A 24,334-nucleotide genomic window follows, 5' to 3' on the forward strand; every position below is an offset into this window, starting at 1 on the left:
ATTGATTAACTTGATTAGGTGAAGTTAGAGTTCCAAGTCTCTAAAATTTATTGAGAAACTTAAATGTTTTCATTGTTTTAATTTAATGAAATATCCACAGATTGCTTAGGTTAAGTTAAATAGAAATTAGAATTTATTTTATTGATATAGATTAAATAGAGTTGAATAGTTGGTAATTAACAACTTAGAATTTGGTTCTCGTGGAAATTACATATTTTTTATTACTTTATTACTTAGGTAACACGTGCACTTGCGTTATAATCTTTCATCCATCAAATAACATGCCATGTGTCACATACTTATTGGTCGATATTTTGCTTTGGGACAAAAAGAGATTAATTTGATAATTTAAGTATTGTTTTTTATCAAACAAAATTTATATACTTAAGCGAGAAAATCAGTATAATTTGTAGGCAAATTTTATAGTAAAGCCCAATAAAAATAAGGTAAACTATACTAGTAGTCATCCAACTATTAGTAAATTTCAGTTTTAGTCACCCAACCATTAAAAACTATAAAATGATCACCCAAATATTTAATTTTTTCTTTTTAGCCACTGACTATTAAATGACTAATAGAAAGATGACATAATAATATTTAAATTTGAGATAATAGCAAGTTTAACTCTTAATATTTATACATTATATCAATATGGTCTTATTTTTGTGTAAAAAAAAGATAAAATTAGGTTATTGCAATAGCCTAAAAGTTAACTAAAGGGTTGTACATTTTAAAAAAATAGATGAATGGCAAGGAAGTAAATGTAGGAAGAAGCTGGGGCCCTAAGTTTGGAGAATGACACATATTAAAGGATTGGACTTGAACGAAACGGCGCAGCGTCTGTCGTTCCCGATATCTTCACTTGAAGCCTCTCATATATTCACAAGAACACCTTCGCTTGCAAATATCTTCTTCTCTTCCTTCCTTACCACTTCCAATTTTCTTGGATTTTTTTTTTCCATTTTTTGTCCTAAAACTTCTCTTCTAACAACTCAACCCTAGTTTTGCTGTAAGTTACTTATTGGTGTACTAAATCTCTTTTTTTTTTTTCTTTGGTATGAAAATTCAAGTGAAATCATTAGCTTTTGCTTATTGAAAGTTCTGTGTTTTATTTCTTTGTTTTCATTACTTTGTAGGGAGCTAGCTAAATGGAGATGTGACCAAGGAAAAGTAAAAGAAAAAAAAATTACAAAGAATTGCTAGCAACCATTCTTTCTCTCTCTCTCTCTGTCTCTCTCTCTCTCTCTCTCTCTCTCTCTCTTTTTGAAAGCCAAAGAAAATTCCAAGGTTCTTTACTCGTTCCTGTCTCTTTATCTATCTAGTTAGAGTAATTTTGTTTCTTTAGCTGTTTAATTTCTCCTTAAGTTGTTTGTTTTTTAAGCTAAAAAAAATTAAATTTGATTTTATAAAGCTTGTTTTTCAATCTGGGAACATATACGTATAAAAATAAAATCTTTTGGTACTTCTTGTTCTGGAATTAAGGAGAGTTGATCTAACGTACCTATCTGTTTAAATGAGCTGAAAAGTACAGATACAAAGGGTATTAGCTTTATTTTCTGAGGATTTAATTAGAGATGGAAAATTGATACTACAGTTGACATTTTTTGAGAATCTAATCTTAATCTTTCAAGGAGTTATAATTAGTTGGTATTTTGTTGTTGTTGCAGGTACCCGATCTGTTTAGAAGTGAAGCTAATTTCTTCGATCGAAGCAGCTGTTGGAAGAGTTGCAGATCTGTTGTGTGGCTTTGGATTCTATAAAACATCTGTTTTTGTTTTATTTTTTTGTCTGAGAACTGGACTCCTATAACAACAACCAACGTTGTTCAAAGTGAGCATAAAACTTTTTTTTTTTTCTGAAAAAGAGAGTTTATATTCTTTGTTGGTAATTCCAGGAACAGCTTTTAATTTGTTGCTAATCCAGGAACAGCTGATTTATTAATGGGGGTTTGTCATTTAATAGTCCTTTTATTAAGATAAATAGTGATGCTGGTGGTGGTATCTACCATCTTTAGGGTCAGCAGCAAAAAAGAAAAAAAAGAAAAGAGAGAGAGCTTTAAATAATTTAAGGAAGAGGAAAGAGAGAAAGAAAGAAAGAAAAAAAGGGGGTTGGCTTCAGATCGGCATCAAACATTCAGCAATTATTGCTTTTCATTAACTTAACAGTGAAGCAGAAAAAAGGGTTTCTTTCTCAGATTCAAGGTAATACAGCGGCAAGGTGGAGATGGGCTTTCTATTTTCAACTTTTGTTGAAGGCATTTATCGGTTTTTTAGAAGAGACATTAGTTTTTGTTTTTATAACTCTTTTTAGTCCCTTAAGTACATATAAACAACCAAATGTCAGATATCTTTCAGCTCAAGGTTTCAAGGGCTTGTATGTGTTGCGATGGTCAAATGAGTCGGTGAAGCGAAGTGCATATTTTGAAGCATCGGATTATTTTACCTTATCTAAATTCTTTTCTTTTGCTTTTTCTTGCAGACTGTGGCTGCCATTTTTCAGGCTATGCTTTTGAAAGTACTGAAGCTGCAAAAGGCTTAAACGAGAGAGAGAGAGAGAGAGAGAGAGAGAGAGAGAGGGAAGGCTGGTCTCCTGACTTGGACCGTATATCAAAGCGTAAGAAAGGTCCTTTATCACTAAACACAGCCGAACTACTGTCTATGCAATCGTCATCAATGCATAGGACATGTCAACCCCGTCTTTCTAACATTTCTCCAAAATCCCAGATTTTCTGTCTTTCTCTTTAAAGCTGAGATAGAAGGTATATTGTTTGGGGTAGGTGAGGTTTTGAGTTTCTGAGAAAGCAATGAAAGTAGTATGGAGATAGATGAGATTCAGACACAACAAGGTTCTAAGTTCTCAAGAGTTGGTAATGGGAGAAGTGAGTCGAGCAGGATGGGTCAGAAAGGTAGTGACAACTACTACCCTGATGATGAAGAAGGTAGAGAGGTCATGAAAAGGGCTAGTGCAAATGGAGGTGGAGGTGATGCTCTAGCTGACACCGCTGCTGCTAATCGGCTTCGAGGCTGGCACCATTCTTCGAGAATTATTAGGGTTTCTCGAGCCTCGGGTGGGAAAGATCGGCACAGCAAGGTTTGGACTTCAAAAGGGTTGAGGGATAGGAGGGTAAGGTTATCTGTCACCACAGCTATACAGTTTTATGATCTACAAGACCGGTTGGGCTATGATCAGCCTAGTAAAGCAATAGAGTGGCTGATTAAAGCAGCTGCTGATGCAATTGCGGAGCTTCCTTCACTTAACACTTCATTTCCTGATACCCCAAGGCAATTGAGTGATGATGGAACTGAACAAGGGTTTGACTCGGCTGAAGTAGAGTTAGATGGCGATCCGAATAATTACCAAGAAAACCAAAGTCAGCAGCACCTTTCCTTGTCCAAATCAGCTTGCAGTAGCACGTCCGAGATTAGCAAGAACTCGGGTTTATCCCTTTCCAGGTCTGAGAACCGTGTAAAAGCCCGGGAACGGGCAAGGGGAAGAGTAGCAAAAGAAAAGGGGAAAGAGCAAAAGACTGACATTGCACATCAACAAAATGTGAACCCCATTTCTCACAACTCTTCCTTCACTGAGTTACTAACCTGTGGCATTGGCAGTGTTAGCAACAATCACACTAGTCCTAGTCCTACCGCTTCAGCTCGTCAAAACCCCAGGCAGTGGCCTGTCACTCAAATGGATTACTTTACAATGGGGCTCCTTGGACCTTCTTCTTCGAGAAACCAATCTTCAGGGTTTCCAGGACAAATGCAACAGCCACAACCGATACTGATACCACCATTTACTGTGTCGGGTGAAAACAATCAAAAGTTGCAGCATTTTTCGTTTGTTCCCAACACGGACCATATGATCCCGGTGGCAACAGCACAACCGGTGCTAGGGAGTGACTACAACCTCAACTTCGCAATCTCTTCCGGCATTGCTGGTTTCAACAGGGGGACCCTTCAGTCCAATTCTCCTCCTTTTTTGCCTCATCACCTCCAGAGGTTTTCTTCTATAGAGGGATCACCACCAGTGGAGAACCATCACCACCATTAGTTTCCAGTTGGATTAGATTGCCGTTTGCAGCTCGGTTTCTGAAAACGTTTCCTCTTGGCCCCATAATTTTTCCTGGTAAGCTCAACGGTCAAAACCCTCATTTAATTAAAAGTTGTTTACGATGAATAGTAGTTGACAATCAAATCTATCTTTCCTTGCTTTAATCTTCCTAATTAGATTCTCTATTTTTGTCGCTGTTTATGTCTTTTGCTTCTTTTTTTTTTTGGTTTTCTTGGCTTTCCTTTTTGGGTTTCCGTGATGTGCTAGTGCATAGCATAGTACCATGAATCACTCATTTTTCTTGGTTAGAATAAAGAAATCTGGCAATGGGACCATTATTAGTGCTATTTGTCTTTTCACATGATCCCCTGCCTAGGTTGTTGTGATTAAGGATCGGCTGGTTGTCTCCTTGTCTGTTCTCTTTCTGGTTCCCTTCCCCCTAACATATGTGAACCCATGCCAGGTGTTAGTTTCTTGATGGCCAAGCCTTTCTGGGCACTGAATAGAACGTTTAAACTTTACATTTCAAATAGGGTGCGACTTTCTTAACCTTAACTGTACCACTTGGCAACGGATCTGCTAAACTGTCGGGGGGGTTTTTTTTTTTTGTGATTAGTTAAACTTTCTATATGATTAAGGGTAGACTAGATCAGGAAAATATATATATTGGTGCACATAAGGCCTCGAGCTCTCAAACTTCAAGACAAATGGCTGCTGGCAAGGTAAATGGTTTTTCTAGGTTTAGAAAGCATGAAATGAAAGCAGATTTTAATTTTTATATATTATTGAAAATGAGCTGTCACTGTGGTTGCAGTGAAAATGACCTTAAAATTATAAATCTGTAAGATCTAACATCAAATCAGAAATAAAAATGACCAGACTTTCATAATGAGATAGAACAGCAAACAATGATATAAGTTGTAGAAATTACGAAGCCCAGAAGTTTGTGAACTCATAGTTAACAATTTAAATGTTGAGTTGTGGTCATCGTTAACATACAACAATCTAAATAAGTAAACCTAATATCATAACAGATTAAAAATAAAGGCCTATTTCTCCTTAAAAACAAAGAAAAATTATGCTATCTTCTCTCTTGAAAGTTGAAGAATAAATAAAGTTGCTGGTAAAATAATTGCTAGATTTTCGTAGCTTGAGGATAGTCTTTCTAATTTTCGTATCTCGATTGCAACCGATTTATAGTTTTTATGACTTCCATTGTTAATGTTTTTATAATTATTTTTACAGGCTGAGTTGATTCCTTTGGTAGTTGAATTAATTCTAGTAGAACATTGCAATTTTTAATTATGTATTTTTAAAATAATTTAATTAGAGTTAAATTGAGTGTTTTATCTCTTTCAAAATTAAAATTGTTTTAAATAAAAATGCTTTGTAAAGTGAAAATGATGTAAATAAATGTCTTTAATTTTAGATGAGTTGGCCCAGGTCCAAATATAGAATTATTCTCATTTTTCAACCATTTTAAATATTAAATGTAGTGCAAATGTAAGCGTTTTAATTTATTTTTGTTAAGGAAAATAGTTACCAAATATGTATTCATATTTTCATTATTAAAAATATTTTTTTGTATTTATTAAATGTGTTTTCAATTATTAAAAATAAAAAAGATTTCAGAAACTAAGATTTTAGGATAAGCAAAGATATTTGTAATTGATGTATATGAAAAATCACGTATTCATATTGGACGCTCCTCTTAATTTTGCTTAACATAAGCTACACAAATCCCATTAGAGTTAATCTCTATATCTATGAAGATTTAGGAGTGTAAATTGTAGGGATAAAATGTAAAATGGTACCTCTTCTACTATTAGGTTTATGGATAACAGAAATGAGGATGGTGTTTCCTAACAGTTTATATCTACAACATATTCTTCCAGGGAGATTCTATAGTTCTACTTCCCTAAGCATAATCTTTATGCTGATGAATTCTGTAAATTGCTGCCACCAGTTTTCAAGTGTTGAAGGTAGAGTTATGGGTAGTGTTTTATGATGTTAAAAAAAAAAAAAAAAGGAACATAATGAGATTATAGATTTAGCTTGCATGCCTATGTTCTTGATTGAGATTGGCTATATTTCCCATGGAATAAGACCATACGTGTTGTGTTTTAGGTAATATGCAGTGGCTTAATATTAAGATTAAAATAATGTTAAAACAGAAGCTCTTACGTGTTGTGTTAAATTTGCTTGAGCTTTTGAACTGATAATGAATGTTAGTAGTTTCATATTTGTTTGAGTCACAAAATAAGCTGAAAATTGTTATAATTTGGATTTGAAAGTGAATGAAAGGTTTGAAGTTAGGGTGTTGTAGGGCTTCAATATCTGACCAAATAGTTTTCTACTTTTGTTAATGATACTACGCATGGTGCACACAACTCGCCCTCAGATGATATCGTTCTGCCGTGTTTAAGGCATTTAGGCATGCAAAGCTAAAATTATAGCGAAAAACAAAATTTTACAAATTTAAAAGTTTACAACCTACTTTATTATCATTACTCACCACTAATTAAGTCATTTGGCTGAACAAAGATATATATTCCAAAATTGATTTAGTAAAATAGATGTTGTTATGCTTATGCTAGTTGCGGTATCTTTACTAAGTAATCCGTACTGCTCTCTCAATTAACTAGTGTCAGTTCTTCATGAATTCCTATTAACCCATCCAAAACCTAACCATCTTACTGCAGCTTTACATTCAAGCATTGCTAGCCGTTTTAGCAGAGAGCAATGCATGTGAAGTAGCTTTTGTTATTAAACGTCATTCTTGTTTGTTTTCACAGTTGCAGTCCTAACCTATTTTTACCAAGTACCCAAGTTTTTGATGCAGAAACACCATGCAGTTCCTTTGACCTTCCCTTTTTGAAGCATATATATGCTAATATTTGTTGCAAATTTTTTTGGATGTAGAAAAGAGAAGATAGAAGAAAAAGCTGCAGCGAGTGAATGCGATCCTTCCCCCTGCATTGGGTGATAAATACATTTTATTATTGTGCTTCTGAATATTGTTAGTATTTGTGGTTTATCCATTGGCGTATTGGGGTTTAATCGTGGTGTGTTTCCAACAAACAATTGGATTGAAGTTATTGTTTTCCCTATGCTACACTACCATTCTGAAAATTGTCTATATTGTATTGGGCATCACCAATGAATTAATTATCTGCTTTATAAAGCCCAACATCCCATGCTTCTTCAGAACATCAAGCCTCATTTCCTTAATACTAAAATGAGTGAGAGCATGAATGAAGAAATAAAGTAGTGAAAATCAGGGTTAATGAAATTTGGTATTGTATAATAATGTCAACTGGTTAAAAAAAGACGGTCAACCATGTGGACCCAATTAAAGCATCCCACGTGCCATTTTCATACACATCACCATCCATATAGTTTGGCCAACTTAGGGATTTGGGTTTTCTGTGTGTTTTTATTTATTTATAAGTAGTGCTTGAGTTGAGAGTTGGGGATTTGCTTATCTTGGTGGATATTAACTGTTAAAAGGATTTAGGGATTTTATTGGTTTCATTTTTTGCACACAATTTGAGATTTTTAAAAAAAGCTCTACTAAAATGATGTAGTTTGAACAAATCTGAAATTGGATGATTTCTTGGTTGAGAAATCGATTGTTGAGTTTTCACTAACTTTAGAGTGGGGATTTTTGAGTGGAATAGCTGTTGGATTTGATGGAATTTGAGTTTGGAGGGATGCTGGAACAACAATGGAGATTATAGCATTTGAGGCCATTATCATGTTGCCCACTAAAAATTAATTTAAAGTTTTCATATTCACATCGAAAATATTATTTATCAAATTATTATTGGACGTGGTAGATGTGTTGAAATATGATTCCGCCTCAAGTCTTTTTATTTAAGACGTTTGAATTTTAGGTTAAAAAGCATAACAAAAGAAAAGTTCAAGTATCAATATAGGTTTAAAAAATTAAGTACCAATATGAGAAAATGAGGATAGTTTAAGAGCTAAATCATGAATAAGATTTTTAAGAAAAAAAAAAGAAAATAGTTAAAAAGAGCTCACGGCTTTGCCTCGTGGTTTTCAGGGAGAAATTGTGAATTTTATATAGATTGTTTTTAGAGGTTAAATGAAATGCCTTGTTGAATAAAAATGTAAAATGGAAGGGTTAAATTAGATATAATGAACAATACTTTGCAGGTATGCTTGGACAGTTGTACCATGATATTTGATATTAGAACTGGTTTTAGTATTAAAGATGATGTACTAAAATAATAATTCATTGTTGGAGTGAGAGAATAAAATGTTAGCAATTCTACCTTGATTGTGTTTGTGTACAGGAAATGTGTTTTTTTAATGTATATTTTATTCAACTTCTTAAAATTATAAAAAATTTCTACATGTAAACTCACATATTTTTGCATTTATAATAATATCAGTTTTAAGACTCAATTAATACTTTTAAAACATATTAAAATACTCAAATTTTGAAGGTATGCATTTAATATTTAAAAGAAAAGAAAATTTTCAATAGGTGAGTGAGTTGCCTTCTTTTGAGTGTGTTTTTATTATAATAAAATATTGATTATGATCTAATATCTATCTTCCACAACAATACCTGCTTGCAAATCACAACCATTGTGCATCTCTTCCTCATATTTTAATTTCTCCCTCTTTCTTTAACTAGATATATAACTTGAATATTATATAGATTAAGCCGAACATGACATCTTCATCAATTCTGTCAAGGCAGGCTTGGCTTATAAACATGCAAGGAAAGACTGAGGGAAAAAAAAGGCCCAAGTCAAGGGTGGGGTTTAAGTTTTGAAGCTTATTGCAAGGATCCATAGTTGATAGCAAGTCATAGAGTGTAGAGGGAAATAAAAACCCTCATGTGATCAACAGATAAAATAAGCTAATTAATAAAAAGAAAAGGAAAAATATCCTATAAAATAATAATGTGCATTCAATCAATATTATAAAACAGGTGGTGAATTGGCAACTGATAATTTGGATACAGCTTCACACCCAAAATATTGATTGCTAAAAAAATGCCATATAAAACTCTCCCATTCAACCGCATTGAATCAATTATGAAAAGTTGCATTAAAGAAATCAATAATGAAAAGTATATAATAGCATTCATTCATGATCTCTCTCTCTCTCTCTCTCTCTCTCTCTCATGTATGATAAGGAAACTGTGTTGAGAGTACTATACTAACAGTCTCAATCTTAAACAAATGTATAATCTTAATGGGTTAATTTAAAGATATAAACTAATGGGTGGAAATTGGAAACCCAAAAATGAAGGGGGAAAAACAAGGTTGCAGAAGCTCAATGAATGACGGCAAATCATTCTGAACAATAATGAGAAACTAAAAACTCACAGGACCTTGGAAGTTGATGAAACGTGCATCCTGTTTGCTGGGTAACTTCGCCCTTGATTGAATTTGCCCAAGAAATAAAGCAATAATAGACCCAGCAAGTAAATCTGAGTTCTGATCGGTACCATGCGTCAATAAATCAGGTGCGTCAAAGACCCTAAACAATTTGCAAAGGTAAGCCTATCAAAGTATCCATGAAATTTTGACAAAAAACAGGGTAAATTTATGGAAGAGACTTTAAAAGCTAAGTGCAGACTACATTTTATTGATAAAACTTTACATGTATATAACATAAAACATGAGATCTTCATACCTACAATATTCACATATAGAGGGATTATAGAATTAAAAAGACTACAAACTCAAAGCTCTTACAACATCATTCTAGTTGCAGGTGTGCACTCTTAAAAGCATATGCCTGAAATAAAAAACAAGCAGCAGATGCATTTCGGTAATCAGCTGAAGCACAAAAGCTCAAACACTAGCAGTGAATTATCAACAAGCATGGACTGCCCTCACTGGTGATCCAAAGCAAGTTTTAGCTTTCAAACGATATTGCCCTGAGAATCAGCAACAACATGTAACAAAATTGTGGTCTGATTATCAGCTTTCCAAAAGCAAGCTATCACCTCTATCCCCTTGACCATGGTGCAGCTTTCCCTGAAATGAGCAAAATTGGATTTGAATTTCATAAGAGATGCATAACTAAAATTGTGATGCAAGCATATCCAAAACTAAAAACAGAATGAACAATGCCAGGCATATGCTAGTTTTGGGACACCACATGCGTTCCATGATGTTTTCTTGCAACTGAAGACGGAAACATAAATTATAATCATGCTTGCTTTCCCCTGTAATTTAATTAAAAAATTTTAACAATCAAAATGATCAAGAAAGAAAGTAATTCCAACACATTCATCTGCATAAGCAAAAGACATCAAGAGTAATTTCGTCGCTCAGAACCTTTAAATTAAAAAAGGTATAACAGTGAATAAGTGAATCCCAAAACAATCTTCATACTGACATGAACAGTTCGAACATCAAACAGTTTTCTCGCAAATTAATCAACATCTTCAAGTAAATCCAACAAATAAGAAACTTTTACCTTTACAGAACAGGAAGCAGGCATCAGAACGAGTTCATCTCCAGACAGTAAGTCCTTCTCTTAACCAGCATCTTAGCTGCAGTCCCATAAGGCTCTTCAAAAGCAGATGATAACCAAGAAGCATCCGAAACCTCTTTTTTCGAAGCAGATTGTTCACTAGGCCTGATAGCAACCAAAGTGGCACCTTGTAAAACAACCCCATCAGGCAACTCCAAATGAGGAGCATACCAAAGCCTCATATTCAGAGCCGGCACCAGCGTCCTTTTTGAAGCAGCAGAAGCTGATAATGGTTTCACTCTTAACTCCTCAAGCTGCTCACCGTTCATACAAAGCACCCCTTGTCCATCCGCATCGGTCAAAACCAAGCTATCCAGCGTCTTATGCTCTGCAATTATGGATTGAAGCAAATAATGCCTCGCTGATGCTGCGATTAACGAGCTAATAGTCCAAACAACCCTTAATTTCAAGCCTCCATTGGTATAAAACGACTCAGGGATACTCCCATTATCATCACCGTTGCCGACATTAGAACCGTTGTTGATGCAAAATCCATCGTTCCCATGCCCTGGTACTTGGAAATGCACATTGTTAAAAACGGAAGCAGCTCCGAGGATTACGCAGCTATCAAGGGTTGATCCGAAATCGGCTCTCCATTTCAGCAGAACTCCGTCATCGATCCCTAACTCGCCGCCGGGCAATTCAATTCGGAGGAAACGAAGCTCGTTGAAATTTCTAAGCACTTGAGTCGGAGAATGATGGGTAACCCCACCTTGGTCCATTTCCCCATCCTCACCTCCGCCGAGACCGACAGATAAAGAGGAAGATGAAGAGGTATTGAGCGTTTTGTTGAGAGAGGGGCGTTCGGGGCCAAGGAATTGGCCCAAAGCTTGGAGGGGCTTGACAATGCCACCGAAAACGAGACGGAAGAGGGTGGAAAATGGACCGGCGGCACGTGATTTGACAGAGGAAGAAGGGGAACAATCGTCGTCGGAGATGACGCAATCGACACGAACGACGACGTTTTCAACTTGAGGGACGAGGGCGTGGAAACGACGCGAAACAACGCAGCATCGGCCAAGCGCTTTCACGTCGCCGATCATGTTGAAGACTAAAAGGAGAAGAGAATCGGGAAGACGGTCGAAGTGATCGATTGGTTCCGGGTGGGTTCCATGGATCGGATCTGAATAAACCGAAGACATCTGGGTTTTTTTTTTTTTTTCCCGTTGAAGTATCCGTTCTACGGAATTCTAAAGAGAAAAAAAGGTGGGTTTGAGAGGGGAGAGAAATGGTTAATTGGGGGGAAACTGGAAAAAGCTGGTTGTTTTTAAGGGAAGGGAAAGGAAAGGTAGGGTGGAATTGGAAAGGGATGAAATTTGGGTGTCATGTCGTTGTTTGTGAGTTGAAGAGCGCTGGGAAAATTAATTTGGGGGATGAGATAGATTTTTACAATAATAAATTATTCTTAAATCTTAATAATGACCTAATTTACCTACTCATTTCATAAGATAGCTTATTCTTGCCTTTCCACACTTTTTTTTCTTTTCACAATATATGGCAATACATACATTCATCTGTATATTTTGCATTTCAAAATATCCAAAATGTTTAACTGATAAAAAGTTTGACATATGTTAATTTACCAGTTCAATTATAGTACCCCAAAATTTAATAAAAAAATATTTATTAAGTGATTGGTATAGCAATAACGATAAAAAGAAAATTCATGAGTTGAAATTCTTAACAATATAATCAATTTAAATAAAAGATGTGCAGTCAATTTAAAAGTTATAAACGTTTATGTTGCATCAGGTAGAGTAATGCAAAAGATTCTTATCAAGTTTCCATTCAATCAACCGACTAAATTTTTACTTCTATACACACTCAACATATCACATATATATAAACGATTAATATACTTTTATAAGATATTTGTCAACCTCTTAATTCTGGTACTATGTCTAAAATCTAAAAATTCTACTCATCAATATAAAACGAAAATTAAAAGTCAAACACCAAATACGATTTGAGTTAATATATTATGTACAAGTAAAAGCAAGCACATGATGTAGGCATAATTTTTTTGGCGTTAAGTCACATCTCATGTGGTTTCTTGTTATGGGGTTAATGTGATTAAGGAAGCTTAATGAGTGGTTAATTCATTTAGCGACCCTGCTTTCGGTGCCATCTTCCAAATGTACCAATTAAGCATAAACGAACTCAAATTTGTTGGCAACCGTATTTCCTATATGTTCATTTAGTTTCTGGAAAAGAGTAAAGTTTGTGCAAAACATCCTTAATTCGAACGCATAAAAAATACATATATATATATATTTCTTACAAAGATGAAAAAGGAATGTATGGCAAAAGAAGAATTAGGTTTGGTATTGGTTGGAAGATGTTTTGTTTTTTTCTTTGTTTTTTTTTTAAACTAATTACAAAAACTAGACTATCCCCTCAACAGGGATGTCTCAGACAATAGTAAATTATATGTTCCATGCTGGACCAAACTGATCAAGTGATCAGCTTTTTTATTATCCTCTCTAAAAGTGTGCCTAATGTTCCACTGTCTAAATCGAGATAACATCTGATGGATCCTCTTAATTAACTTATAAGAGGTTTTATTTTGACAAATAAATTTGGATCTTTTTTTTCTAGCAATACATCTCAAGAAAAATAAATTTAACAAATGGTTGATTTAATTGGTATTTGCATTTAATGCATTACTTTTATTGAATTCATTAAACATTAATGGAAGTTCTTTTCTTCCCCTATATTACATTCTGGTAAAAGATTATTCAATTATTACTTAATTATTAGTCACTTAACTTTAAAAATTATAATTTAGTCACCAGCCTATTAATTTGGTAATAGATGTTAGATTTGGTTATTACTCACTATTCATCGTAAGATAAATTACACTTGAAATCATTTAGTTATTAGTAAGTTTATACTTTGGTAACTCAATTTTTTTAAAGAAAATGTTACAAGTTGGTCGTTAAACTATTCGAATGTTTTAGTGATTCAGGAACCTCCTTCATAGTTGTATTTCAGCATTCTCACCACTGTTCGACCTCCTCCTTCGATAAATGAACACATTGAATCAATTTTTTTCCCTCCACTTTCAACTTCACGGTTTAATTTTTCTTAAAATGGTTGAAAACTCCACTAATTTAAACCCAAAGCCCTAACGAAGAAGCTCGTCAATCTTCGTCCATCATCATTGGTCGTTTGACTCCAATATATTCTTTTCAGTAGCGAGGCTTTGTCCTTGACCATTTGGATTGAACATTCATTGCCTAGAACACTCGAGCAACTCTTGGCTGAATCGAGTACGTTTGAGTTTCCTTTTTTATATTTTATTCCATTTTCTCTGATTTTATTCAGTCCCTTTTGCTTTTGTAGGTCATGTTTGAGGCTAACTGAAGTAGGGGATTTTCTTTCTTTTTTTAAAAAAAAATTTTCTTAGCATTTTTGTTTGTGTTGACTATAGTTGTGATGATATTTGGTTGCTAGTTCAAGGTAAGAGTGTGTGAATAACTTGATTGTGGATTATCTTAGGCTATGACTTTGGTCAAAAAGGAAATGAAGTTGGTAGGGTTAACGGCGAGGCATGGTTGTCAATGGTTTTGTTAGGGTTTGGTGCTTGAGTTGTTGTTGATATTGTTTGAATTATTAGGTTAGGGAGTAATGGTGCAAAAATTGAGTAAGCAAAGTTTAAACTTATAAACTTATTAATAGTTTAATGACCAACTTATAACTTTTTAAAATTAAGTAATCAAAGTGTAAACTTGCTAATAGTTGAGTCACACTGGGTTGTAGCTTTACCTATTACATGTTTAATTAGAAATAAATGTTAATGCACTATTTGGTCTTTGAACTTAACAACTTTTCTCACATTGGTACTTAGATTTTTTCACTTATAGTCTCGGAACTTGATAATTGTTCTGAATTTAGTGTCAATTTGTGCCACGACATCACTCGGAATTTTTTGTAAAATAATTTTTATATTTTTGAATTTCATTTAGATTATATATATATTAAAATTTTTATAAGATGACATAATATAATTTTAGAGTGTCATATCATCACACGTCAATGAAATCAAGTTCAATGATCAAATTTAAGAAAAATTACCTAGTTTCGGACTAATGTGAACAAAATAACTAAAAATTTGAGAAAAAATACCCAATTTAAAAAAATTAAATTAAAGGATTAATGAGCATGGGCAGAAAAAGAAAAGAAAAGAAAAACTATTATAAGTTGTGTTTTTGGCCCTAGTTATAATTATTATTTCCTAGAGAAATTATTTTATGAACTCTATTTATCACATCATTCATGGCTCAATCAATTAAAATTAAATACATTATATTTTTCCCACATATGTACAGTTACTAGAGGAAGATCATTGATGATGTGAAAAAATGCTATATTTATTTTTAATTAATAAAACCATAAATAATGTGATAAGGAAAGTCCCATTCCAACTTAATCTACTTTTTAAGTACTCATCATTATGTTTAATAGGTCAACTATCTTTATAGTGAGCTTAGCCTCTAAAAATCTTCAAAAAATCATGAATTTACCTATTCTTTACTTCACAAACAGATCATGCTCCAAATAACCCAAACAAACTCATAAACATGATTAAAGTCATTATTAATCAAGTAGAAATAATACTTTGGAATTTCTCAAACTCGAACTTAATTTACATTGATTTTGGGACAATTTTAAAAGTGTTGTCGATGATATTGGTGTGGCTTTAATTGCCTTACCACTAGTTTTAATGACAGCTTTAGAAGGTTATCTTAATTTCGATAAGTGTGGTACCACTTAAGCATAATTGTCATGCATGACTATGATAGATTATTAGGTAAATGATGTTACATTGTGCATTTTCCTATAATTAATGTCCCAATTTTATTAATAATTTGACAATGACAAGAGAGATGTATATATACTTCACTTGAAGCCAAATTTAAAGAAATGAAAAAAAATCAAAATCATGTATTATATGATAATAAGCTATTGATGTGGATGTTGGAGATTTCCTCTCTCTACTAGATAAACATGAATTAATAACAAAATACAATAATAATGGAAGTTGTATTGTTTCACTTGGCACCTTCTTAATCTTAGAAAAAATAATATTTGAACTAACTTTAAAATATCCTAAAAATATTTATGGGTAGTTATTCTTTTGGGGGGGGGGGGTTGGTTGTTAAAGATTCAGTTCTCTTCCAACTTAATAATGTTGATTTAATGCAAATAAGTAGAAATTATTGAACGATTAATTATAAAAATATGGAACCAATGAGTAGGGTTGGTGTGGTCCTTAGTAACCTCAGTAGCTATCATAAGTATGATGTAACAACTCAAAGGTAAATAGCAGGGCCAACATAAGATGGGAAACTAGATCTCCTATTTTGGGTTGAACCCTAAACATATGATGAGGGGATTGTTAGTTTTATAATTATAGCTTAGCCAATGACTAATTGAATGTTGATCCTAAAATGGTTCAGATTGTGACTTGCTGAGAAAGAAAGTTGGGTTTGTTTTTCATTAGGAAACCCAAAATCTTCAAGTATTTTTTTAATAATATTATATAATCAAAATTCCTTATCCCACAAGGCAGAAACTTCGATGTAACATATACATATATTATATTGTATTTGTAGGTGGATCAGAATTGAGAATATCTGTTAAGACTTGTTTATGACTCAGTTTGATACTGGTAAATGGCATCATTGCTGTGAAATTATGTAGTGCAAGCATATTTGTTTGTTTACATGTTGCTCAAGTTTTAATGATGAAATCAGCAGGGATGTTAAATCTTTCAAAGATGATTAATGAAGAAGATAAACGTTTAATATAGTTTATATGGCTGAAAATGGTAACTATGTAATTTGGTACTTCTTGTGTAAAACCCATGAAATATGTGACAGCTTTGAAGGGGATATTTTTTCTCAATTTTTTTGCTTTCTTCCAAGGTTTTTTTTTTTTTTTTTTAAATTTCCTGGAAACTTATACTGCTAAAGGCTTTTAAGAGATTGACTTGCGAACCAGTTTCATGAATCATACTTATGGATCATGTGAAATTATGAGGCTTAATTAGGTATATCCATCATTCTCCCACCTTCATTTATGCCATTGTCAGCAAAACTCGATGTTAATTATGGTTGACATAGCCACAGATTGTTGGGGTGAAATTTGACAGTATGATCCGAGGCAATGTTTATAGCAATGCAATGAATGATATAGAAAATGATGAAAATTTATTCATAAGGAAACCAGACGGACCAGATCTAATCTCTCTCTAATGGTTCTCACCCTTACTCATATCCTTTGATTCAGTTACTCCAACCCCATTTTCCTCTTCACTACGAAAAGAAATTCATAAATCAGCAAGGAAGTTAGCTACCCTATCAATTTCAATGCACCCTTTTTGCCCATTGGATCAGCCATGGGTACTCTGCTTCAATGCTAAAGTTCACCATCAAAGTAAGGCTTTGCCAATAGCGTCAAGTTCTCTATGAACTCCATTTTCCCCTTTCCTAGTTCTTCCCCTTCGTTCATCCATATCTTCTTCCCGCCACCATACAACTGCAACACAAGTCAAACACTAACACGAACCTTTTTATAAACAGGTTTGATTCAACAAGGAGTAGGCTCTTCTTTTGGAGCAAGTTTTTCTTGCCGAAGGGGCAAGGCAGAAAGTCCAAGACTGATACGCACGTCCTCTGCCAGTCTCACAGACTGTTATATAATGAAGAAAATTTAAGAAAAAACAAAACAATTGTACGAATATCATATTGTAAGTTGGATTTTAGGATTTGGTTTTAAAACAGAATCCAAAATAGTCTATCTATGAAATTATGGAACTCATTTAAAATTACCTATTCCACTTTTTGCAACCATGCCAATTGCCAAGCAGTTCAATCTTGCTAGGGGAAGAAATTATTTTTCTTCATTATAAAGCAATATGTAAATAGCTGTGTAGTATATCAATTACTCAGATCTTTTCCCTAATATTTGAATTAAGTTCGAATCTTAAACTCAACATAGTCGAGAGGCGTTTCAACTAAATATCACTCTTGCTTCGAACCATAAAACCGATGATGTCACATATGATTATAAGATCAAATGTGAGCCCATCTTGTATAAACCACTATTTGGTTATTGATTCAAAATATATTTTGATTTAAATTTCATCGTCTTATCTAGATTAATTTTGATCCAAGTTTGAATATATTCTAATTATTAGTTGCACATACCTTAGTTAATTCTAGTTATGAATATTTAAATATATATTAATTATATTTATAACTAGAAATGTATTTTTTTTAAAACAGCCTTGTTTATTTATTTTCAGTTAAATTGATATTCTAGAATAAATTCCAATTAATTAATTGGTTATTAGTGTTTGAAATGATTTTGAACTCAGATGACACCATAAACCCACTTCAACCCAATTATGAACTCATGCAGAAATGGGCCTGGTTTTGTCCTAAAAGATGAAGCCCATCTGTTAAACTTAAAAGAGCGTGTCCAAAGTCAAATCCAACAACATCAGTTAGCAAGAAGAAAGAGTTGCTTTCATCGTGACATCTAAATGAAGCGTTACATTAATTTGGTTTAGTGATGCAATGGTAAAACGTAAGTAGGAATTTTAAAGATAAAATTATTAAAAAGATAATTATAAATTATGAATATGGATAGATTTTTCTTGAAAGAATCAATTTTGAAATAGGATGTTTGTTTTCCGACAAATTACATCCATATGTTTGGTACGTGTATTGTCCTATTAATAACTCTGAGTTCCTCCGAAACTAGGGGCTGAATTCAGATTTTAAACATTTTATTTAAAAATAAAAACTGGAAATGTGGATTTAGATATCTAGTGGGCAACTTAATTTATTCACAATGATAATAAGTATAATTTTAAAGTATATTCGAATTTCACAGACATCCTATTTTTATAAAAATTGTAATATATTTTTATGATAAATCATTTCACTTCATACTATTACTTTTTAATAATAAAACTTGAATTCGTATAAAAATTTTACATGCACAACTTTATTTATGATATATAAACTATTTTTATTTCATTACAAAAAAATTATATTATTATATACAGTATTAACAACAATAGAATATTATTATACTCAAAATCTTAAGTTAGATAACAAACAAAGTTGAATTTGGCCCATAAAACCTATTTCTGTCATTGTCTGTAATTAAAAGAGTGTTGAAACTCGGAAACAGATGCAAAACATCCATTATGGTCTTGAAAAAACCTGCATCCTACACACCCTAAACAACAAATATTTTAATAAATGAGCTGTTTAAGTATGGTCTGCGTGTCATTTTGCAAAAACTTGAGCCAAACAATGAAATTGAAGTCGATACGTAAGCAAAATTAATGCAGTAATAGGTCTTCAACAGTGACAACCATCAAAGTTCATCATTTTGACGTTGAAACTACGTATACCACAAAATAGAATAGATTTAATATGGAGATTCGTAAGATTGATTGTTCATCGTTAGGACGTGTGTTAATTAGAAGAGCAAAGGACAGGTTTCCCAAATGCATCAAAGTTTCAACCAAATAATCATTAGGTTATCTGTTGGAACATGTCTTCCTTTGTTTGATTCACAGTTGGAGTAGCATAGCAACCTCGTGGTTAGACTCCATTACCTCATCAACTTTAATCATTGTTATTCTTGTTGTTTCTCTTCACTAACTGGCATTTCATTTTATTGATAAGATTGCTCCCATTTTTATTTTTATTTTGCTAAAATTCTTTTTAAATAAATGACAAGTTCCAAACTCTATCTTGTTCAAGCCGGCCGAGATTAGATGGGTGATCGATGTGGGAGGCAGTTCAGAGCTTATTTTAGAACAGAATTATTTAAACATATACAATTAAAATGTTCAAAGTTAACGATAACTTATAGTGAAGCGATGAAATCATCAATCGGTAAAAATCAACAATAAAGAAATGAAATGAAATGTTTCCACTTCATCAAAACGACAGCAAAGAGACAATTATAATCCAATATAATACAATATAATATATAACTATTCCATCACACATACGTCGTAACAAAATATTATAATTGAACTGAAGAACCAAAGCTCTTTTTTATACATATATTATATATATGTGTGGTGCAGAATGAAGATTTCGGTCCAAAAATCTTTTAGGCAACAACTGGGACACACGTGGCTAATTTTCGTTCTCTAGACCTTTCTAGGTTCTTGCCACACTTCAAGACCAGATCTGTGCTTCAACTGTTCTTTAAATTCAATTTCTGATCATTAATTAAGTTGCACAAACAATAAAATTGACGGCAGGTTTGATTTACTGAATTTGAATAGATGATGTAATAATATAAGAAAAAAATAGTTTAAATAATCAGAGTACTCTACATATAGTTTAAATAGTTTAAATTGACGGCAGGTTTAGAGGTGTTCATGGGCCGGGCGGCCCGGCCTGGCTCGACGGCCCGTCCGAAATATGGGAGGGTTTGGGTAAAAATATAGGCCCGAAATATGGGCTTGGGCAAAAAAACGAGGCCCGATTAAAAAATGGGCCGGGCCTCGGGCACCACTTTTTGGCCGGGCCGCCCGTCCGAATAATAAATATTTTATTTTTATTTTTAACTTTAAAATACTTTTAAAATACTTTTTTAATTTTTTAATTTTAAAATTTTTTAAAATACTTTTTTAATTTTTTAATTTTAAAATTTTTTAAAATACTTTTTAATTTTATTTTAATTTTTAAAATAAATTTTTGGTATTTATTTAAAAACGAGCCGGGCCGGGCTTATGAATTTTTTCCCGGGCCGGGCCTGGGCAAAATTCTAGGCCCATATTTCGGGCCGGGCCCGGGCCTAGGACCCGGGCCAAAAAATTTTTCTGAACCCGGCCCGGCCCATGAACACCTCTAGGCAGGTTTGATTTATTGAATTTGTTAGGTAAATTATTATTGTTATTATTTATAAATTTTAATATGATTATTATTAAATATAATTTAATAAAAAAATAAATAATTTAATTATATTTTAATATAATTATTTTTATAATAAAATATTTTAAATATTTTATTTTTATATTTTTTGAGTCTAAGTTTTAAAGGACTAATAAAAAATTTATTTTGTTTTGTTATTCCATTAAATGAGTATTACGTTCAACCAAACAAAAGAATAATTTACCATTCAATGAATAAGGAGGGGTGCTATCCCATTCTCCCAACGGTGTTGATATAACTCAAAATTAGAAAGAAAAAGTAGAGGCTATAATTTAGGTTGAGGAAGAGATTAATGAATGAGAAGAAGAATCTCTAGCTTTCTGCTTTTTAGACTTCATAATGATATTTATGTTACAAATATGGCACCAAGCAAGATTCTAAATCTATTGATGATGTTAAAAGGTGAGGGCAAAACCTAAAGTGCGTTTGTGTATCTTTTGAGCTTTCTTTCAAGAAAGTAATAGGAACCCGGATCTCTTGGCTATTGGCTTTATAGCATTGGTGATTAAGAATGATTTGAATATTTAATTAATTTTCATTTAATCTATTGATTTTACTGAAATGGAGAAGGAAATACTTCATTAATTATGTTTTTTTCTTTATTTATACCATTAAATCTTAAAATAAATTATTATAGATGTGGAAATGACCTTTGGCAATAATATTTCTCCTCAATTATTTGATGTAAAGGATTTTCAACCCTATGCACGTCACGATCAAAGGGCTAAGTTTAAGTTAATTAAAAATAGACAAAACCCTACTAAGATTGGCCGTCTGCATGTTCTTACTTCTTGATATAAGACAACTGTACTTTTATTTAAGACTACAGCCAATTTTCATTTTAACATATTGATCTCCAATATCTCTTTTTAGAACATTTTCAGGGAAGCATACACCCTACAATTACTAGGTTAGGATCCCACATTGGCCATCGATAATGTTTCATTTTGATTTTGTTCTAATTTGGCTCTGTTTCGATGCTGCACTGCCATAGCTACTTTACCTTTTGTTCTGTATTTCATATTTTTTTGTTTTTTTTCTTTAATTGGAGGTAAGAGATTACCAAAAATTTTATACATAAATTCAGCTACATTTGAGTAGGCATGATAATGCAATTTCCACCTCAAAACTGGGAGTCTATAAAATCTATCCAAGAGGTTTCATTACAGTTAATTGAAAAGTCCTCATCACCCTACCACAAGAAGATTATTATATTTTATTTTCATCCAATGGCTTATAACTCATGTGAAACACAACATCCCAATAAATCTGTCCTTGATGTGTATATATATATATAAATAAAACCATGCAATATGTAACTTGGGGTTAAGGGTTTTTTCTTGCCAAGTAATTTCAAGGGCTTCAGACTCTATCAATTAATTATAGACAAAAGTTAGGAGTAATTAGCTATATGATAATTACAATACCACAAAAAGAAGAAGAAGAGCACACCTTTAAAATTCTAATATAAATAATACTATTTAAGCAAAATCATTGTTGACGACGACTCAACTTATAATATTATCAAGAATAAGGATTTGGTATACATGCATCAATCATGTTTCTCCTTGCATTATTATTTTATACGTTGACATAATATGAATTATTATTCTATTCAATCATTTACCCTGAAATCCTTCATCAAATTAGTAACCGACCCCTCCTCTGAATAAAAGGAATTGGGGACTTCCCAAATTATTGAATTTTTTTTAAAAAAATAAATTATTTTGTATGTAGCAAAATTATGATAGTTTTGTATGTCTCCTGCAGTTGAAGTTTATATGCCTTATCTTTTGAAGTAGTGAAGTGCATGCAATAATGGAAAGTAATTGCATGGACGAACATGATTTAATTGAAGTATATGTAAATTTAGTGCTTTAATTTGTAGTTGGCCCTACTGCCATAACTTCTAATGTTTCATCCTGATTAGTTGTTCCAGATTTGTTTTTTATATTTATCCAAAAGCTCAAAAGATTTTCGGATATATATTTTATTTCTTTAGACTTGACTTTGATGATAATTTGTATTCTTAGCACCCAAATTTTTATTTATGAAATTAGACATATAAATTATTCATTTGCACTATTTATGTATAATGGTGCTAGATAATGCATCATTAATGTACTTAGAAAGGAATAAATATATACTGGTTAATTTGAATGGATAGGTAAAGGTTTTGACCCCTTCAAATGGAAAATTTTATTTAAGTTCTCTATAAAATAAATAAAATTATATTTAATCTTTTCAAAAAAAGGATGAAATAATAAATTAATACATTATAAAATTATGTTTTGATCTCTCGAAATTTTATATTATCCAATTCCGGTCTCCCTAAATAATTTTTTGGACTCACTCTTTAATATATATACATGTTTTGGCATTTTGATATGTGATGTTCAGAGGCAGGTAGTTTTGGCTACCTAGCCACTAGAGGTGCTCATGGGCCGGGCCGGGTTCGGGCCTGGCCCATAAAATTTTTTTGGCCCGGGTCCTAGGCCCAGGCCCGGCCTGACCCGGCCCGAAATATGGGCCTAAGATTTTGCCCAGGCCCGGCCCGAGAAAAAATCATAAGCCCGGGCCCGGCCCATTTTTATTTTAAAAATTTTAAAAAATTAAAAAAATTATTTTAAAAATATTTTAAAATTAAAAAAATTTTAAAAAAAGTATTTTAAAAATATTTTAAAATTAAAAAAAATTTAAAAATATTTTAAAATTAAAAAAAATTAAAAAAGTATGTAAAAAATATTTTAAAATTAAAAAAAATAAATATATCTATTATATCGGGCCAGGCCGGGCCCGGGCTGAAAAAGTGGTGCCCGAAGCCCGGCCTGTTTTCTAAACGGGCCTCGTTTTTTGCCCAAGCCCATATTTCGGGCCTATATTTTTACCCAAACCCTCCCATATTTTGGGCGGGCCGTCGGGCTGGGCCGGGCCACCCGGCCCATGAGCACCTCTACTAGCCACCCCAAAAAAACGGTAAAATATTGATTTTTCTCTTTAAATTTTTAAAAAGTTTTAATTAGGCTTTTCAAAATTTTTTTTGAATATTTTAGTTTCTCTCTTGAAGTTTCTTAAAATTTTTGAAAATTCTCATTAATATCACAGAAAATTCAATTACACTCCAAATTTGTTTTAAAAAATCTCATTAAACTAATAATTTTTAAAAATTTTATTAATCCTCAAAACTTATTCTATTAATAGAACAAAATTGATAACAATTTAGGAAGAAAATACTAGTAAGACTAGTGGTTTGATCTTCATTCCCAAGATAGGGATGTATTCAATCATGATAGTAACACCGTACCAGACCAAATTATAAGGGAAAATTATTCCACTTTATGCCACCTAGATTTTGTACAATCTAATCAACTCGAAGATACAAGACATGCATGGCTAAAATGTAAGGAGTCCTTTTGAAAACGAAAATCGTTGAAAGGGAATTGAAAAAGATAACTCTTCTTAGTTCTTACTAAACTTCCAACCATTTACACCGACCACCAGCTACCGTACTTTCTAATGGAAGACAACAAAAACAAAGTGGGAAGACAAAGTACCCCCAATCAAAACCACAATGAAACTGACAGGTTTTTTCTTTTTTTTTTCTTTTTTGGTTGTATAACTATTACAGTATCTCCTATTCCAATTCCAAAAGTTGGGGATTTCTAGCACCTTGAAGCCTAATTTGGCGATTGAACTTCTCAATGAACTCTTCGACTCTCCTGTTAAGTTCCTCATTTGACATGGTGGAAAACTCGTCGTCTTTGGCACTTGGTTCCTCATGTTCA

General features: G+C 32.8%; 2 protein-coding genes and 1 long non-coding RNA gene across 7 annotated transcripts in view; 1 reads left to right on the plus strand and 2 right to left on the minus strand.

The window, feature by feature from the left end:
- Positions 1 to 24,334, minus strand: part of LOC128041251 (uncharacterized) — an 88,765-nt gene that overhangs the window by 36,594 nt on the left and 27,837 nt on the right. The gene's annotated exons all lie outside the window — the stretch shown is intronic.
- On the plus strand, positions 842 to 7,257 carry LOC105767961 (transcription factor TCP2). Of its 4 annotated transcripts, XR_001125681.2 has the most exons (5): positions 842 to 1,009; positions 1,137 to 1,287; positions 1,668 to 1,830; positions 2,479 to 4,122; positions 6,970 to 7,257. XR_001125681.2 is itself a non-coding variant. In XM_012587586.2 (4 exons), the coding sequence occupies exon 4, from the start codon at positions 2,815 to 2,817 to the stop codon at positions 4,045 to 4,047; it is 1,233 nt and encodes a 410-aa protein (XP_012443040.1). In that variant the 5' UTR covers positions 842 to 1,009; positions 1,137 to 1,287; positions 1,668 to 1,830; positions 2,479 to 2,814; the 3' UTR covers positions 4,048 to 4,127. The 4 variants fall into 4 exon arrangements, 1 of the variants encoding a protein (XP_012443040.1); XM_012587586.2 differs by lacking the exon at positions 6,970 to 7,257 and having other exon boundaries at positions 2,479 to 4,127; XR_001125682.2 differs by lacking the exon at positions 1,137 to 1,287 and having other exon boundaries at positions 844 to 1,009.
- On the minus strand, positions 9,099 to 11,928 carry LOC105767963 (F-box protein At5g46170). Of its 2 annotated transcripts, XR_001125684.2 has the most exons (3): positions 10,516 to 11,928; positions 9,786 to 10,070; positions 9,099 to 9,567 (listed from the first exon to the last, which is right to left on the minus strand). XR_001125684.2 is itself a non-coding variant. In XM_012587587.2 (2 exons), exon 1 carries the CDS (start codon positions 11,712 to 11,714, stop codon positions 10,539 to 10,541), a length of 1,176 nt encoding a protein of 391 aa, XP_012443041.1. In that variant the 5' UTR covers positions 11,715 to 11,928; the 3' UTR covers positions 9,647 to 10,070; positions 10,516 to 10,538. The 2 variants fall into 2 exon arrangements, 1 of the variants encoding a protein (XP_012443041.1); XM_012587587.2 differs by lacking the exon at positions 9,099 to 9,567 and having other exon boundaries at positions 9,647 to 10,070.

Source organism: Gossypium raimondii, chromosome 5 (assembly GCF_025698545.1).
Source record: "Gossypium raimondii isolate GPD5lz chromosome 5, ASM2569854v1, whole genome shotgun sequence".
NCBI classification, from domain to species: Eukaryota; Viridiplantae; Streptophyta; class Magnoliopsida; order Malvales; family Malvaceae; genus Gossypium; species Gossypium raimondii.

Coding starts and splice junctions, on each gene's coding strand:
- LOC105767961 (XM_012587586.2), top strand. CDS start 2,815: ATGGAGATAGATGAGATTCAGACACAACAAGGTTCTAAGTTCTCAAGA.
- LOC105767963 (XM_012587587.2), bottom strand. CDS start 11,714: ATGTCTTCGGTTTATTCAGATCCGATCCATGGAACCCACCCGGAACCA.